Source organism: Mchenga conophoros, linkage group LG23 (assembly GCF_057382185.1).
Source record: "Mchenga conophoros isolate Kocher_MC1m ecotype Shallow Benthic linkage group LG23, M_conophoros_male_GT1.1, whole genome shotgun sequence".
In the NCBI taxonomy this organism is placed as follows: domain Eukaryota; kingdom Metazoa; phylum Chordata; class Actinopteri; order Cichliformes; family Cichlidae; genus Mchenga; species Mchenga conophoros.
Window position 1 is genome coordinate 5,565,135 of NC_140547.1, and position 16,826 is coordinate 5,581,960.

At 39.8% G+C, this 16,826-nt stretch overlaps 1 protein-coding gene across 1 annotated transcript; it reads left to right on the forward strand.

Moving 5' to 3' along the window:
• Positions 1-1,018: 1,018 nt before the first annotated feature.
• atp5f1d (ATP synthase F1 subunit delta) lies at positions 1,019-10,431 on the forward strand. The gene is made up of 5 exons (XM_085264767.1): positions 1,019-1,257; positions 1,972-2,125; positions 3,025-3,113; positions 9,983-10,112; positions 10,300-10,431. Exons 1-4 carry the CDS (start codon positions 1,141-1,143, stop codon positions 10,103-10,105), a joined length of 483 nt encoding a protein of 160 aa, XP_085120893.1. The 5' UTR covers positions 1,019-1,140; the 3' UTR covers positions 10,106-10,112; positions 10,300-10,431.
• Positions 10,432-16,826: the final 6,395 nt, after the last annotated feature.

Genomic DNA, 16,826 nt, shown 5'->3' on the forward strand with positions numbered 1-16,826 from the left:
GAGACAGTCATATCTTTCATTTTGAGTCAGTAAGAACTGTCCTCTCACAAGGCAGAAGTTGCAATCAGTTTATAGCAAAGGGACTTTCATATATCCAGATAAAAGTCTCACTGACACTGCAAATATGTTTTTTCTAGAACTACCTGGTCAAGAGGGCAGCACAAATTCCAAAAAATATAACATAACAGTTCTATGAAGATATCATAGTGGCCAAAAAGGACTGGATATATTATAATCAAGGACACAGAGGTAAACTAATGCAGGATCATTAAGATACTTACAAAACGACCGACCCATTTTTATTTAATTTTATGTATAACCCTTCATAAATCATACTGACTACATTCTGTATATCAATATATGTAAATATGTTTGACATTAAAAACACACAGAGACACTGGCAGGCGTTTACTGGCGACACACCGGTTTGCAGGCTTTTTACAGGGGTTTGGCGCCATCTCCTGACGCAATGGGGATTACATTTATTTGTCAATAAATACTGATAGATGCATATATTTAACAATATTGAACGATAAATATATTTATTAATGAGTAAATATGGAAAACACTATTTTTCTCACATTAACCACTCTTCCCCAATCAATCTCGAAATGTTTCCCCGAGTAACTCCAGCAAGAATACCAGCTGAAAGGCTGAAATACACATTTAGCACATTCAAAACAACCTCAGTTTATCCCAGTTCTATACATGTTATGCTAAATATACACCATATTGACTGTGCTAAATCAACAGTAAACAAATATACTACAAAAAAATCAAATAAAACAAACCGAATAAATCTGTTTTACTGTGTGTTACTGCATAGTAAAAGACAGGGTACCTTACCCAACTAGAACTGAAAGCATATGGGACTAAGGAGGTGATTCAAAGTATTTTTAAACGATGGATAAACTGGGAGACCTTTATTTGTTAACGCAATTGGGGTTTGTTTTTTTTTTGTTGTTGTTGTTGTTTTTTCCCCCCAAGACTACACTACCCTGCATCCTCTACGTCGCAGCAAAGCCTGATGGGTAGCCTCCCGACGTCCTTGTCCTACCAAGCGCACACTGACTGCCTTCACGCAAGGGCTTGGGGATCCCTGTCATTCACTCGTGCTTCACAAAAATAACATTTTCAAGGATGATGGCAGCAAGATTTCTCCGCCGTGCTCTGCCTGTGCTGAGGCAGACTCGCTGCTACGCCGAGGCCGCCTCCGGTGCCCCGCAGATGTCCTTCACGTTCGCCTCACCAACACAGGTACTAGGCTAACGATAACGGCTAGGCTTCTCAGGCCCAGCTAGCTTAATCGGCTCACCGAATGATTTTTTTTTTTAATGAAATGGCACCTTTGGGGTCGTGTAACAGATTGGTGCCGGTCCTTGGCCTCGCTGTGTCCCCGAGCAGTACATGCACGGTTGCATTTAAATTAGCGTTTGTGTTTGGAGGTTAAGCTGGTGTAGCCTAGCCTAGCCGTCATTCACCGTATTTGACAAGCAGTGTGTGGTCCTTCACAAAGCATTGCTCTCTTCACGGTTACTTAAGACTCCGGATCCATTTTTTTAAAAACACATTTACATTTTTTAGGAGTGCAATAAGTTTCAGTGACACTATTAAGGAGCCCTTGTGTTTTAAATACTAAACTGTAACCTTGAAGTGCATGTCGGTGGGACGAGCTTGTCAGTGCAGTTCACTTCACATTCTGAATGTGAATAAACAATGTTTTTGATCCAACAGGTAAAGTCAAGCGCAAAGACAAATTTGTTATATCATGATGCGTTAATATGGATTAAAAAGACTTGTGGTTATTGTGATGCTCTGTTCGTTTCAAAAGTCTGGTTCTTAGTTTTGCATCTGGATATTTACTTAATTGTTGTCAGTTAATGTGGGTTGAAGCTCTCTGTTAAAGTGGTGGTGTAATGTTTCATTTTATTTATTTTTTTAATTTAAAAGTGTTATTATTGTGTGTTGCAGGTTTATTTCAAAGAGGCCAGTGTGAAACAGGTGGATGTCCCCACGCTTACCGGTGCATTCGGTATCCTCCCTGCCCACGTACCCACCCTGCAGGTGCTCCGGCCTGGTGTTGTCACAGTCTTTAATGATGATGGCTCTTCTGCCAAATACTTCGGTAAGATTTTCCTTTGGAAAAATGAGTGAATGACTGCAGACAGACCCACAAAGAAGGATCAAGATCCTACTTATCCAATCAAAGAGAGAGAGATTATAGTCATAGTAATAAATTTATTTTGGTTTTAGTCTCATTTTTTGAAGCAGAAAAGAAAATTATCTCAAAAGTACAAAATTAAGAGAATTAACAGATGCCCAGATATAATGACCATTGTTTAATCTTTAGTGGTTTTAAATTAACCATTGTGGCAATAATACAGTTTTATCTCCATTATTGCACCCAGTAACACTGAATCTCTCGGTGGAAGAACTACCATCTTATCGAATTAATATGATGTTATTAATGACTGCTACAGTGAAGGCTTACACTTTATTGTGATTACCCACTGGTCATAGATCACTTGTTTTGTACAGTGTGAGCATTTAACAAAACACTATCAGGCTGTCTACTATGAAGCGGTTTGTAGCCTGCGTCCAGCATAAAGGGAAAGCAACTTGTGCCGCACTACAGTCAACCATGTTCACTTTCTTTTTTTTTGGGGGGGGGGGTAAAGATCTGCTTTCCTTTTTTCCTTTTTGGCTGTTGTTGATGCCAAAAACAACAACAAAGTGTTTTATCACATCTAAACAAAATACTATTAATGTGGGAGTGCACTTGGCTGACATTACACCTGAGGAGAACGTTACAATTATAGATAAACCAGCTAATTGTATGATGGGATTAAAAATTTGAGAATCTGGTGAGGTGATTAAAACTGGTCGAGAGAAAATTGTAAGAATCAGGGATGCTATGGGGCTCTTCCACACTGCATTGAGTATAATGGTACATATGTAGTTGAGGTGACTACAAATTCCATGTGGATACTTACACTGTGTGTGTGTGCGTGTATATATTCACAGTGAGCAGTGGGTCCGTAACGGTCAATGCGGATTCTTCTGTGCAACTGCTTGCCGAGGAAGCTTTTCCCCTCGATCAGCTGGACATTGCAGTAAGTATAATGTGAACTTTGAAATTAATGTGTGTGGAGCTGCTACACTGACCCCTCATTATTATCAAATGAGAGAAAACAGGAGGAGATTCCTGACTGGTGGTTTGAATTTGAGCATAATAGTCGTTAGTAGGGATGGGTATCGTTTAGGTTTTATCCGATACCGGTGCCAAACCGGTACTTTTGAAACGGTGCCGGTGCTTAAACGGTGCTCAAACCGGTGCTTAAAGAATGGAGAACACAAAATTGGTCCAAAAACCTCTCATGTTCAGCAGTTTTTTTTGTAAAAAGATAACAATGTTAGTCTTTTCTGCAGCTAGAGGGCATATATGGTATCACTCTTGGCTGGAAGCAGTGCTTAAACAATGGAAAAAACACAAACTTTGTCCAAAAACCTCTCATGTTTTCCACTTTTTCTTTGGTCATTTTAGCCTTTTTGGCCAGGGTGAAGGGAGTATCTGCCATCAAACAAGAAGACCGCAGCATGTAGCTATGATGATGTTTGCTAGTTCACCTTACATGCATTAATTTAATAACGTGGTTAGCCTACTCAACGTAAATTATACACGAACAACATTAAGCTACTCACGCAGAGAAGAACGGCTGCTGCTGCCATCATCATCCGTCATCATTTCTGCTACACTGGCAGGGCTAGGGGCCAGGACTGTACTCGTCCGGTTTTTGGGGGATGTTGCTAACTCCGGGTCCGATAACAGTTACCACACCCGCAGTAGATGTGCACGGTGTGAGGTCTCACAGCAAGCTATCAAATACAGCGCATTTTTCGGCTTTTAAAAAAACCGCTATGCGTCGCCGGGTGTTTCATCGGATTCAAGGTGTTACCTCCTTTGACAGTATCACAGTATCAGCTTAAAGCACTTGTTGCAGGTTGCTGAGTTTGCATCTTTTGCTGTGAAGTACAGCCAGACTTTTGACCGCTTCGCCTTGGGCATTTTTAATCTGTAGCTCTGCTCTAAAAGAACGTACGTACCTGGACCCGCCTACTATCCTCGGAAACGTAAAATGATTGACTAGAATCTAAAGTGTATCACAGCTCAGGAAAAAGAAGCACTGAAATAAAGCACCGAAATGTGCGCTGCTTTTCGGTCTGGTTACTACCATTTATGTCAGAACCGATACCGGTACCCATCCCTAGTTGTTAGTCTCATCATCTTCAATTTTCCCCCTCTGGAAAAATTCTTTTGTGTGTCGGGAGGGGACGATGCAGCGTGAAGAGGTGCAGGTGAGATGATTTTTATACATGGAAAAGAACTGGATGATGTAGAACTACAGGTCTAAGGTGAAAAAACGGCAAAGAACCAGCAAATGTTAAGATGTGATACTGTTGCAGCTGCTCAGCTTCAATAGTATTAAGTCCATGTATGTTATCTGTTTACTGTAATACTAAATAATTCATCACTCTATGTAAACTTGTTCTATATGTACGTGTGTTTATGCCACATGTGCATTATGGGTACGTTAACCTCCTCTGGCACCCTGGGTGATACCAAGACAATTGGAACATGGAGCAGATGGCCAAACGCTACTATGAACTGTCACTTTCGGGGTTCTTCACATATCTTTTATGAGGTTCAAGTATGAGCTTTGGTTGGGCTTCTCAGTCACTTGTCCTAAATCCACTCTTCTCTCAACTTTTTTGAGTAAGTTGCATCCTGATAGGTGAACCAGTTTCTGTTAGCTCTCTGTAAGGGCCTCTCTATATTTGACTACTTTAATATCGATCTGACTTGGTCTCACTTAGTGTTAGATTTTTATGCTGGACTAAAGCTGTGGGAGCCTTACATACACACAGTTTTGTCCAATCAACAGAAGGCTCATCCTGATTTTTTTTTAATTATATATAAATTTGAAAGGGGGAAAAAACCCTAGAATATTTTGGTATTCTACATTACTGAGTGCAGATTAATGAAGCCAGATTCAATTCTCCTTATATATAATATGCTATAATGCACTAGTTTTCCAAAACTGAACAAGTCTGAATACCGTTACCATTTTTATCCCCATCTCTCAAGCTCTAGCTGCACATCAATGAATGACTATTTTAGCACACAGTGTACACAAATGTACCCAAGAGAAATTACACTTATGCAAGAATGCGTATGATAGAAAGCGTCATGTTAAATGTGACCTTCACTGTGACATTTCATTCACAGTGCAAAGAAAAAGCCTTGAAGGGTATGGTTTGTGCTATTCCACTGAGCTGAGTATCTGCCCTCCATTACTCTGTTTCAGCAGTGTTGTGGGAGTTTCCTGCTGTAGCACTGTAAGCTCTTCACTATGCTGTGTAAAGTGCCTCGAGGTGACTCGCATTGTGATTTGGTACTTGAAGAAGATAATGCAATAATTGACTTGAAATTCGATTGGGAAGCTGAGTGAGGATACTTCTGTGTGCACCAAGAAGTCTGCAGAATGAAACAGATAAAGGTAATGTGTTGTATCACGTAGGTGGTCTTTATAATGGGAAAACGTCAGTCAGTGGCTTAATGGGTAAATGTTGTGCTTTGAAATAATAAATGCCACAAAAGCAAGGGTCATTATGAAACTGTCACCACTGCAAACCAGCTCATATTGAGCTTCACAAGATTTCCCAAAGGTCAGTATTTAAAGAAGCTTCATTGATTGATTGTGTGACATTGCACAGGTGATCCTATAATTGCAATCCGCAGCTCTGTATTTACTTTAATGATGAATTATCCAATAGGTGCATTGCTCCCCTCATATCTCAGACTTTTAACAAGTTATAAATAAAAATGATCAATGTTTGTGGCATGTAATGAGTATAAAGTCAGCCTTGGTGTATAAGGACTGAGATTCAGTCCGACACAAATAATTGGTATTCATTAAATTGCCTTCCCATCAAGCTTTTTCACAATTAGGGCTGCCACAAACGATTATTTTGATAGTCGACTAGTCACCGATTATTTTTGCGATTAGTCGACTAATCAGATCATCATCCACTGGACGTAAAACTACAGCTTATATAACTATCATTAGCTTACAGCTTTAAGCTTTTAAGGTGCTAACTAAAAATAAAGACAAGATGATAGTTTATTCAATTTTAATGAAATTTGCAGATTGTTTCGGTAAAGTTTAATAAACTCCTTGCTATCTAAAATATAACAGGACACCGGAGTAAATTCTCCAGCATCTCACACTTCTGATAATCAGCTGTCTGCTTGATGTTTATTCAGCTGTGTAAAAACTATAACTTTAATCTCAGCCAAACCGATTTACTCAGGAACAAATAAAATACTGAAAAAAAAAAAAAGCCAAACAACAACATTTTTAATTTATCTAAGTGACTCATATATATTTAACCTGAGTCGCGAAAGACGGCGGTGGGTTTGAAAACAATTTGCCGGGAGTCCAGTGTTCTCACGGCGCTAGTGACCTAGCCCCCGGCTAGCTATCGAGCTAGTGGGTAACAGACGTCTCCGAAAACGTCGGAGCGCTTTTGAAAATATGTGGTGTCCTGATAAACTGAGCCGATATTTGAGGTTTACACAGCTACATTCTCGCCTGAAAATATGTTAAACGTTTATTTTGTGACCCAGAAAGAATAATAAGAGTAATATTAAAACTAACTAGCTACCGCCATTGTTGGAAACTAAGCTGGGCCGCGCTATGAATTCTGGGACACAGCTACTTCTTCTTCTTCGGGGTTTAACGGCAGCTGGAATCCTTGTACGTGCAGTGCTGCCATCTTCTGTTTCAGTCCGTTATTACACTCTTAAATCCTGCTATTATTCCTGCGTCTTTTGCGATCTTACAAAGCTTCAAACGACACGTCGACTATTAAATCAGTCGTCGACGATTTTGATAGTCGACGTAATCGTGACTAGTCGACAAATCGTGGCAGCCCTATTCACAATATAACCCCCCCCCCCCACATGTTTGAACTGTATGATCACTCTGTGCTCTGGTGTTAATTCACTCAGTATTTTTTGAAATTGGTTTCATTGAAGACAAATATGTGTGCCTGCTCTAACAGTTTATTTAGATGTTAGAACTTAAATAAGTTGTTTAAATGAACAGGTTGCTGTTTTTGCTATTTCTTTACACTCTGAATTGCTTTTGCACTCTTGAGTTTTGCTTCTGATTTTGTGCAGCAGCTATTTTTGTACCTGAATTGTCTTTGAGCATTGTAATCCTCACCAGCTCTTTTCTGTTTGACTTTGGATTTAGAGCAGGGCGATATGGCCAAAAATATTTATCACGATATATATTTGAAAATTTGCGATAACGATATAACCGACGATATAATTGATGCGAGACAAAATACAACTCCACAACATTACTAGCGCAAAAAGACAACCTTCCATTTATTTTCACTTAAACAAGAAGCTGGTTTTTATGTACATTAAAGCTTTATAAAAATGTAACAGTGCAAATGCAAATTCCTTGCTGAAAGTTTAACCAAAAGGCATTTCCAGTAGAAATGGGCTGACATATCCTGAGCATAACCATGTATAATATCCACTGAAGTGCTTTGCAACATTAAACTGCAGTGTGCAGTATGTATTTTTCGGACCATAAGGTGCACGGGATTATAAGGCACATTAAGCGAAACAAAGCAGTCAGATAAATCAAACTTTATTAAACTCATTCTTCTTGCTTCCTCCACTTCTGTACCATTGATTCATTAATGTTGAATTCTCTGGCAGCTGCTCTATTCCCATGTTGTTGCAGTCTATTAATGACTAACCTCATATTGTGGATGGATTATCTCAGTTGTTCTCCTGACTGAAGTTTGGTCCGTTTACAACATCCTGCCATGCGATTGCATTTGTCTCTAACCATGAAGAACCTTCATGTTAACTTTTATAAGTGGAAAAGTGTTAGTGTTCGTCCTCCAGCTTCACTGTTTATGTTATGCTAACATAGCTGTGTCGCTAGCGATCACGTAGCACATCATTATATACCAGCTAGCCCAACTTCAGTAACCCTACAAACGTCAATGCTGTTTAGTTTCCTGTCTTCATTTATGTTGGAAGTGATAGCAGAACTGTACGTTTGATTTTTTTCAGAAATCTCTCAGTCAGAACATGCTATATCATGCTTAGGTAACTAGCGAAACTAGCGAGCTAACTTCCGCTAGCTTCCTGCTAACGTCTAACTCCGTTAAATGTAATAACTTTAGTTTTCATGGATGCCTGGAAGTTAAACTTCATAGTTACACCTGGTAAAGCAGCAATGCTGATCGTTTTATTAAAGATGAAAGAATTTAGACAGTTTTTAACTCTAAGTGATGCTGCAGTGTTGTTTGACCTGAAGCACACGGAGTTTAGGACCCAGATTACTCCCAGATTTAAGAGCATCTTAGTCCGACAAATATGACAATAACAACGGCTGCTTGCATGTTCTGCAAAAAAATGTGCTTTGTCGTGTATCTGACGGACAAACACCAAACCAGTTCCACATCACGGAAGTTGCACCATTTTTACAAACCAATTCTGGTTCATCTGTTTCACTCAACAATCGGCCATGTGCGTATGAAAACAAAGGCACTGCGCATGCGCGTTTTACTCCCATTCTATCGCGATATTTCATTTTCCTATCGTTGCCTAACATTATACCGGTATTACCGTGAACGGTATAATATGGCCCAGCCCTATTTGGATTTTTACTTTTTTTTTTTTTTTTATGGAGCTGGATAAATAAAAGATTGTTTTGTTTTTCTTCTCCTTTTGTGTATGAATAAAGTTTGCAGCTGCAAGTCAGGAGACCAGGTGTTTCACTGTGAGCTCAAATGGTGGGAGCCAGTCGTTTGTTCTTAAAACGCTGTCAAAAGCTGTGCAAGTGAGAAAGCTTTGAAAGCCTTGTTTTAAAATAGGTTTCCTTTTCTTTTCACACTCTTTACTCTTTAACAGTGTCACCAGTATTGACACAGTGGTATTCATAAGTGGGTTGTCAGTTCTTTGTCTCTTTTATGCTTTAATGAGGTTTGTGTGATGGGTATCTATATATTCGATTTGTTCAGGCTTGTATCATTCCTAATTATCCACCCAGATCGTGCTCTTTGACAGCAGAGACCATCCTTTGATCCCACGCTACATTATTTTCTTCTGATTTGATCTGCTGGGTCATTCGGCACCTCCCAGCTGATGATTATCCATCAGATCGGCGTTTCAGTCGGACGTCAGTGTTGAGTCCTCTTTTAAATGTCAGTCTTGTTAATGCTAGGCTGCGTTATCATGCACTCGCCTCGAAGGTGTCGCGTCTTTGACCTTGGGCAGTGCCAGAGTCACTGTCAAGTTGACTTCATAGCAGTAAATGAGTTAATTTTTCCTCATCGCCTCCCACTCTGGAGTAACAATGCACATGGGTCTGGTCTGTTAATAAGGAGGGAAAGGTCAGTCACTGTTGAGTTAAAGCAGATGTGTCAAATCCCTGCTGGGAGACCTTTAACTTCCAGCTATGTTTGGCATTTCTCGTTTCTAATCGCGACTGTGACAAATGGCGCTTTCAGAGCAAAGAGGCAGTGGGGATTTTCCCTGCTTGTCTTTCTCCTCACTTAAGACTAGCTCTTTTTTTTCCCCATCTTGATATCCTGACATCCCAGTCATCCTCAAAGGGGTTTGTTGGATGATTTAGAGTTTTGCATACTCTATTATGTTTTTTTTTCTTTTTTTTGAGGGTGATGACCTGTCTTGAAGTATTTTCATAGTCACAGATGATGAGGGTGTATTTGATATTGCACACTACTGTAATAATGTGGTATAAGATGGAAAAAAAAAAAATCTATAACTGTTTCTAAAAATATGCAGCTGGACTTTTGGTTGTTATCTTATAGTGTTGCTTTTTTTTTTTTTTTTAAATAGTCACACGTTCTATTTTTCTATTTTCAGGCAGCCAGAGCCAACCTAGAGAAGGCCCAGGCTGATTTGGCTGGAACAACTGACGAGGCAGCGAGGGCAGAAGTTCAGATCGGCATAGAGGCCAATGAAGCCATTGTCAAGGCTCTGGAGTAGACTTGTGGTACGACCTTTCAACTCCTCTAACATGAGCTGTTTATTGTCCTGGAATTTGTTTGGTTTAACAGGATAATTATGCAGGACTGCATACAATTAATAATATCAAAAGTGGAAACGTTAACAGGTAATTACTGACCACTAACAGCATTAGGTTTTATTTTCATCAAGCTCTTGTTTATTTTCCCTCCTAGGTAATCTTTTCTGTTGTTTGGATGGAAATCGACAGCCCATCTGTGTTTCCAGCTCAGTCACGTCGGCGTCCAGAAGACTCCATGCTTACTTTGTACAGGGGATGAAATTAAAAATAAATTTATTTGGAATTACTTGCTGGAGGAGTTTGTGGTGGTTTCTCATGCTGCAAAAATGCACATGTGTAGTATTTTTGGTGCACAAAGACAAAGTTAGCAGTGTGTTGCAATTACATGCTATTATTAAATAGTTGTCATGTGTTGTGGAAAGTGCTTCACAAAAGAAGTAGTGTGGGGGTTTTCTAATTCATTTTTATAGTGACTGATGACTGTAATGAATGTATTCTGCCACTTGAGGGCAGCAGACATCATAGGTAGTTCAGTGTTTTGGATAATCAAATTTTTCCTCTACTTCCCAGCAAACCACAGTTTCAGGGAAGGAACTGTCATATTTTTCATATAAGGCTGGAGGAAATTGTTTACCGTAAAGCCTCAAAAGAAAGGGTCTCTTGAAATATTTGTGGTAGCTCCTGGATTTGAAAGTGTAGTCATTTTACTGTTGCATTGCCCATGTGTGGGTTTGAGTTATTTGGAAGCTTCTGTTGCTTCATTTAAATGTGTTGGCAGGGCTTTTTTGTTGTGAGTGATGACTTCAGGCTTACATGACTAAGCCAGGAAAAGTCAGGTTTTTTTTTGTTTTTTTTTTGCTGTCCCTTCTTTGGAAAACTGGGCCTTTTTCTTGTTTCATAACCAGACTCACTCCAGGAGGCGCTGACCTCACTCACGTGCCCACTTAAGGCTTTCAGAGCATAAACCACAACCGGTTTATTTCGAATGTCAAAACTCTTGCAGGCTCTCAAGAAGTGTGAGTATGGTGCAAGTAAAAGTATTTACGCAGAAATGTTCTAATAATTACTAATGTGCATGGTGAAACTGCTGCGTAAGGTTCAAAAGCAGGAACAGGAAGTTTTATAAATCATTTCCAGTACAGAATAAAAATGAGGAAAGACAAATTACACAATTTTATTTCAAAACTGTCATATATTTGTTTTTAGCAGAGTTGACGTAGGCTGTGAAGACTTTACTTGGCTTGATTAATTATGATATTTTTTTTTTTAGAAAAGAAACAGTCAACAAAACCTCACACATCCTGCTCTTTGTTCTCCTTTCTAATCTGCTGTTTTCATCAAAACCTTCTCATCCCAGCTGCACACACACACACACTCATGAACAATATACAAACTCATCAGTTAGCCTCAGGGCTTGGAGACATCTGAGTAACACTTCAGACAAACAAGATGAATTGGTTATGTCAAAACCACCACTTCTTAATTCCAGATTTATAATAGAGGATGTTGAAACCAAGAGCTGCACCATCATGTCTGTGTTCTGAGATTTTAAGGCTGCTCGTGCTGAAAAGTGAAGCAGAAAAAGACAGTGTGCTTTCCAAGCGAACTCGTTTCTCTTGACGTGTGCTGTCGTGCAGCTAAAACAGCTGGGTGTTCCGTCGTGTCTGGAGAGCTGTGCCCTATAAATGAGGAACCAGTTCTTTTGGTTCATAGTGCTTCCAGTTTTAGTTTTGCTTCAAACTTCTACTGTATGAGTTTGTAGTGAAATATTTTGAGTTTCACAACATTCACTTCTTCCTCAGCTACACACACTACTGAAGTATCTCACAAATGAACTGCCTGACCCAAGTGTTTAAGTGCTGCTTGGTGGTATAGAAACATTAAAGTGCAGCGCACTGACAAAGGACGACGAGTATCCAGTGAGAGCCCTTACTCAAGAGCCATTTGGTGGTGTTTCAGAGCAGATCAGGTTTGTGATAGTAAGTCAGTGCACATCTCCCATGGATCGCCACGTACTGTAGTTAAAAGATTGCACTGTCTGCACCCAGGAGCGAATAACATGATACACACTATGACAGTCCACGGTGTCATGTTTGAGTGGTACTCGAACACAAAGCAGCTGGAAGCTTTGGGAGAACTCACTGGGCTGCGTTTACTGAGTCAACCACAGTGGCAATAAAAGGGACCAGCCCATGTGAATCATTGTGTTTAGCAATGATGTAATTTCTAAAGTGCTTGCTCCAATGCAGTGGTGTTGTTTGGAAATACGGCATTGTCAGCTTGATTCATAAAGAATTACTGTGTAACAATCTGTTTAAATAATCAAGACCATTTATCAGGAAAGAATGGCTGCTGCTCTTCATGTGGCTTTTGAATGGAATTACTTCACTTTTGGTTGTTCAAAAAACTTGCACTGCAACTAACTATTGCCGTTGGGAAAATGTAATATCTACAAACCAAATGCAATTCCCATCACCCGGTAGCTCTGTTTACTTTTAATTTGCAAACGTTAGCAGGCTATCGTGCAGTCTGATTAGTTGGAGAACATTGTAAACTTTACCTGGAGCATGTTAGCTGAGCAAACCGCTCTCAGCAGTTAATGATACATGCAGCTTTGTAGAGCTGCTAACATGCTGTAGCTGCGAGTGATCTGGTGTCACACTTTATGTCAGACTGCACAGCATTTTTATCTCTTGCCCTCGTCTAATGAAGCGAGTGTCCCAGTTTTCTTTTTTTTTTTGGCTCAGGCTCAAAAAAGTAAACATGTCTCACAAAGAATGTGTCGATGTAGCCCGTGGATGCATCCCTACTGAAATTTAAAGATCAGCTGAAGTAGCAGTTTTATAAATTAAAGTCATAGTCTCAGTATTAGTAACTTGTCCTTCATTGCCTACGATTTATCCAGGATCTGGTTATCATGTTCTCTTAGGTGGTGTCCACAAGTCACTAGCTTTGTTGAACTGAGTTATGGACTAAATTCACTATCAGAATGTTGCTTTGGACCTTTGGCTGTTTGATCACATGGATACTACAATTAAAAGAGCAGCTTTAAAGAAGCCCAGAACAAATATAAGATTGAATAACAATGACATAACATAATTACTTTTGAATGTGCCACCCCATAAAACAAGCATGGAATACTTATGCTTGTGTCCAAGCATGTGTCATTGTAGTAATGCGGCTAATAGGGTGAATCACAAAGCAAATGGAAAGAGTCGAAGCGCAAGATTTTCTTTATGTACTGGCACAGGCTCCAGCATGACACACACTGGCTGTGACACGGTGTGAGATTTTCCTTGATGACTTCTTGCAGGCTTAGTTCCCGGCTTTGTGGATTGGGACATGAGCGACTTTAACCTCATCAGACTTGAAACGGAGTTGAGAGACTCTCAAACCCAAACCCTCTTCATCTCTCTTTATATCGATGCTCTTATTAGCCTCATGAAATCACGGGACACACTTCACATGCGCCACCATTGACATTTCACTCATCGTGTTAATGATAATTCATGCAGCCGACAGCGCTGGGAGAAATATTAATTTATCAGGCTCGATAATGAAAAAATAAAACAATGTATCAGGTGAATAATAAGGGAGTTATGTGCGTAAGAGGGGGAGTGACAACTGAGACACTATGATAAAGTCCCACAAATGTTGCCTTTATACAAGAGGTATCACATCACAGCTTGAATTATTCATTTACAGGAAGTCATCTTCAGCAGAAGAAACAAACTGCAACAGGCTATTTATAAGTTGTTTTCATGTTGCCTGTGCTGTATAGTTACCAGAAGTCTTATATTAATTAGTACTTAAATTGCAATTTTGATAACTTGGAAAGTAGATCCTTCCCAGCAGCAGGTAGCAGAATACAGGATATTAAGAGCGCCTGATGTGTGGAGGCAAATGAGAGACCTGTGAAGGAACCGAGAGGAAATTAAAGGTCTGGAAAATTTAAACGCTTTGAGCAATGAGCCAGCTACGAGGATGTCAATTTTCCACACACCAAAGTGCACTAAAATTACACATATCATCTAGTGTGCATAATCATCGGCCCTGGAGCTAGCTTTAATATACAGTAGCTGTTAAATGGTACAGATACATAAACACATTCTTGTAAGCGAAACCTGAAAATTTCCACCTGTGAGATATGGTCAAGCATGGCTAAGTGTGTATCAAGGGGGCAGATTGAGGCTTCGCAGCACTAAGAGAGAAAGAGAAGCATCCAGAGAGTGGAGCTGATTGAAGTGCTGACCTTTTGGTGGGTCTGTGTAAAGAGGGGGCCTGCAGACTCTCAGTCAGCTGTCAGATACTGCATCCAGCCTGGTAGTGGGAGTAGGGCCCTGACACCAGCCTCCCACCACTTTGCCCTGTTTGTGTCATCCATTCCTCCATTCTTACAGCCTTCCATTCCACATAAACACCCACCCACCCACAAAACACACACGCAGGCAAGCGCTGCCGCAAACACTCACCCAGACGCAAACATCCACACAAACACAAATATATTTCTGCCTGTGCCAGCTAGGTAACATTTCTACAAATAGAAGTGTGGGCATTTGGGAGAAAAATTGCAAAGCTGCAAACACAGCCTGCTGTAGAGGTGAGATAATCAGCTTTGTGGTAACAGCAAATGGCCCCCTGAGTGGCAAGGCAGGTAATCATTGCACTGAGTATTTCTGTGGGAGAGGGAAAAAGTGCTTTTCTGTTCTCATGCATGTATCTATGCATATTCACACAGAAATGAGCAGCCAACTCAAAGACACGCAGGTATAAAAGTATCACATACACGCACCTAGAAGATTAATTAGTGCGTATACAAAAGGACGATACGGTCGCTGGTCTGCCACTTATGGTTTCTTTTTTCTTTTTAAAGAATTCAAAAAATAACTCAAAACAAGGATGTATTTGCGGAGCCGTGAAACATCCTGGGCCATACCAATGCAACAAGACACAAAAAAGTCTGTTGTGCTCAGAACTGCACTCACTTACTAAAAGCAGACCAGGTGGGGCACATTTACATGAGAGGCAAAAACATGCTGTAGATTTGCTTAAATTGAGCTTGGAGTTCTTCCATATCCCCAGTCTGTTTCGAGTTTAGCATCGCTTTGATGATCTTCACTGAATTACTCATTACTGAAAAGAGACATTTACTCTTTCCTTTTTGTCAATTCAAGGCTCTAATTAGCAGATTTGAGTGGTTTCATGCACATTTTACAGCAGTATGCATGAATAAAAACTAAAAGATGCAATAGCTGTCAACAAAAGGCAATGCAAATTTAATCTTCCCTTGAAGAATAAAGAAAAAAGTGAAGGCGGCACATCTGTGCGTGTCTGTACGAGAAAATGTGAAGCTCACTTTCGCTGGGAAAGATGTGTAAAATATCTGCCTTCCTGCTGACAGTGAGGACCGTGGCTGTTTGGCATTCTAACTCGAGGTGTCACATGCTACAAGGGAGTGCATCAGCTGGGTGGGACCCATCTTGTGTGTACAGTATATACAAACAGTACAGCCTGAACGTGTATACCTGTGCAGATGAAAACGAAAGATTTCAGAATCTCATAGTGAACGGTTGGACCAGGTTAAACCACACACGCACAGACATATATATATTGTTTCTATGATGCTAGTAGTCTGGCCTTTTGTGCCTCTGCTGAAAAAAGACAAATCTCAGCGGTTAGTCATGGGGCAAAAAAAAAAGAGCTCCATTTTAGGTCCAGTCTGGCTTTACATTTCTCGTGACTCAATCTAAATCACCGACAAAACCCAGACGTACACATGATGCATGTCTGACTGCTGTTTGAGGAAGTTTGTGGAAGAACCCCAGTAAGTGTACATATATAAGTCACCAAAATTGAAACAAAATTATTAACTGATATGCTTTTCTAGTCAAGCTGCTTCTTTCTCTTTCTGATTTTATGTATGACAAATGGACTCGTGAACGCTGAGTTTATGAGCTGCCAAACCAAAAACTTGAGCCTTTCATGAGGAAACAAATGGTTAGCGGTATCAGCAAGAAGGATGGAAATATTGCAAGGCCAGTGACTGAGCCAAGGAGTGGCCATGGACAGCACTAATGTGTGCCCACCATCTGACCACCCCACACAAATAATGTTGTTACAAAGTTAAAGAGAGTAATTCCTACTTCTCTTGGCTTTATTGTAATTTCTTTAAAACTGCTGTATCCACATGAACACCTCTTAATAGCAAGCCTTCTATTTAAAATTGATTAAACATAATCTTTTTTTTTTTAAATGTAGGACTGCATGAAAAGCTTACTGTTGTATACTCCATGGTGTACATGTCTGTCGTACCTGAATAAAAGATGAAAGTAGAAAAGAGTAAGTTTAAAAAAATGACTACTTGGTCAATCAAAGAGACGTCAGTTTCTCTGCCACACCAATATAAATTATATTCTCAGTCTGCTAACCACATCAAAATTGTCTGGTTGTATCACTGATACTGAGACTTTAGCCGTTGACAGGACTCACCTCAGTTTTGGGCCACTGTATTATTTATTAAGCTAAAGCTTTATGTCAGTACATAATTTGTATTAGTCTATAGAGGTCTGAGTTATGGTATGCCTTAACTCATATATCTAATATTAGCATTCATCTAGCTAAACATTATCACTATTATAATTATTGCAAAGATTACCACATTACTACAACAAGAATTGTTGG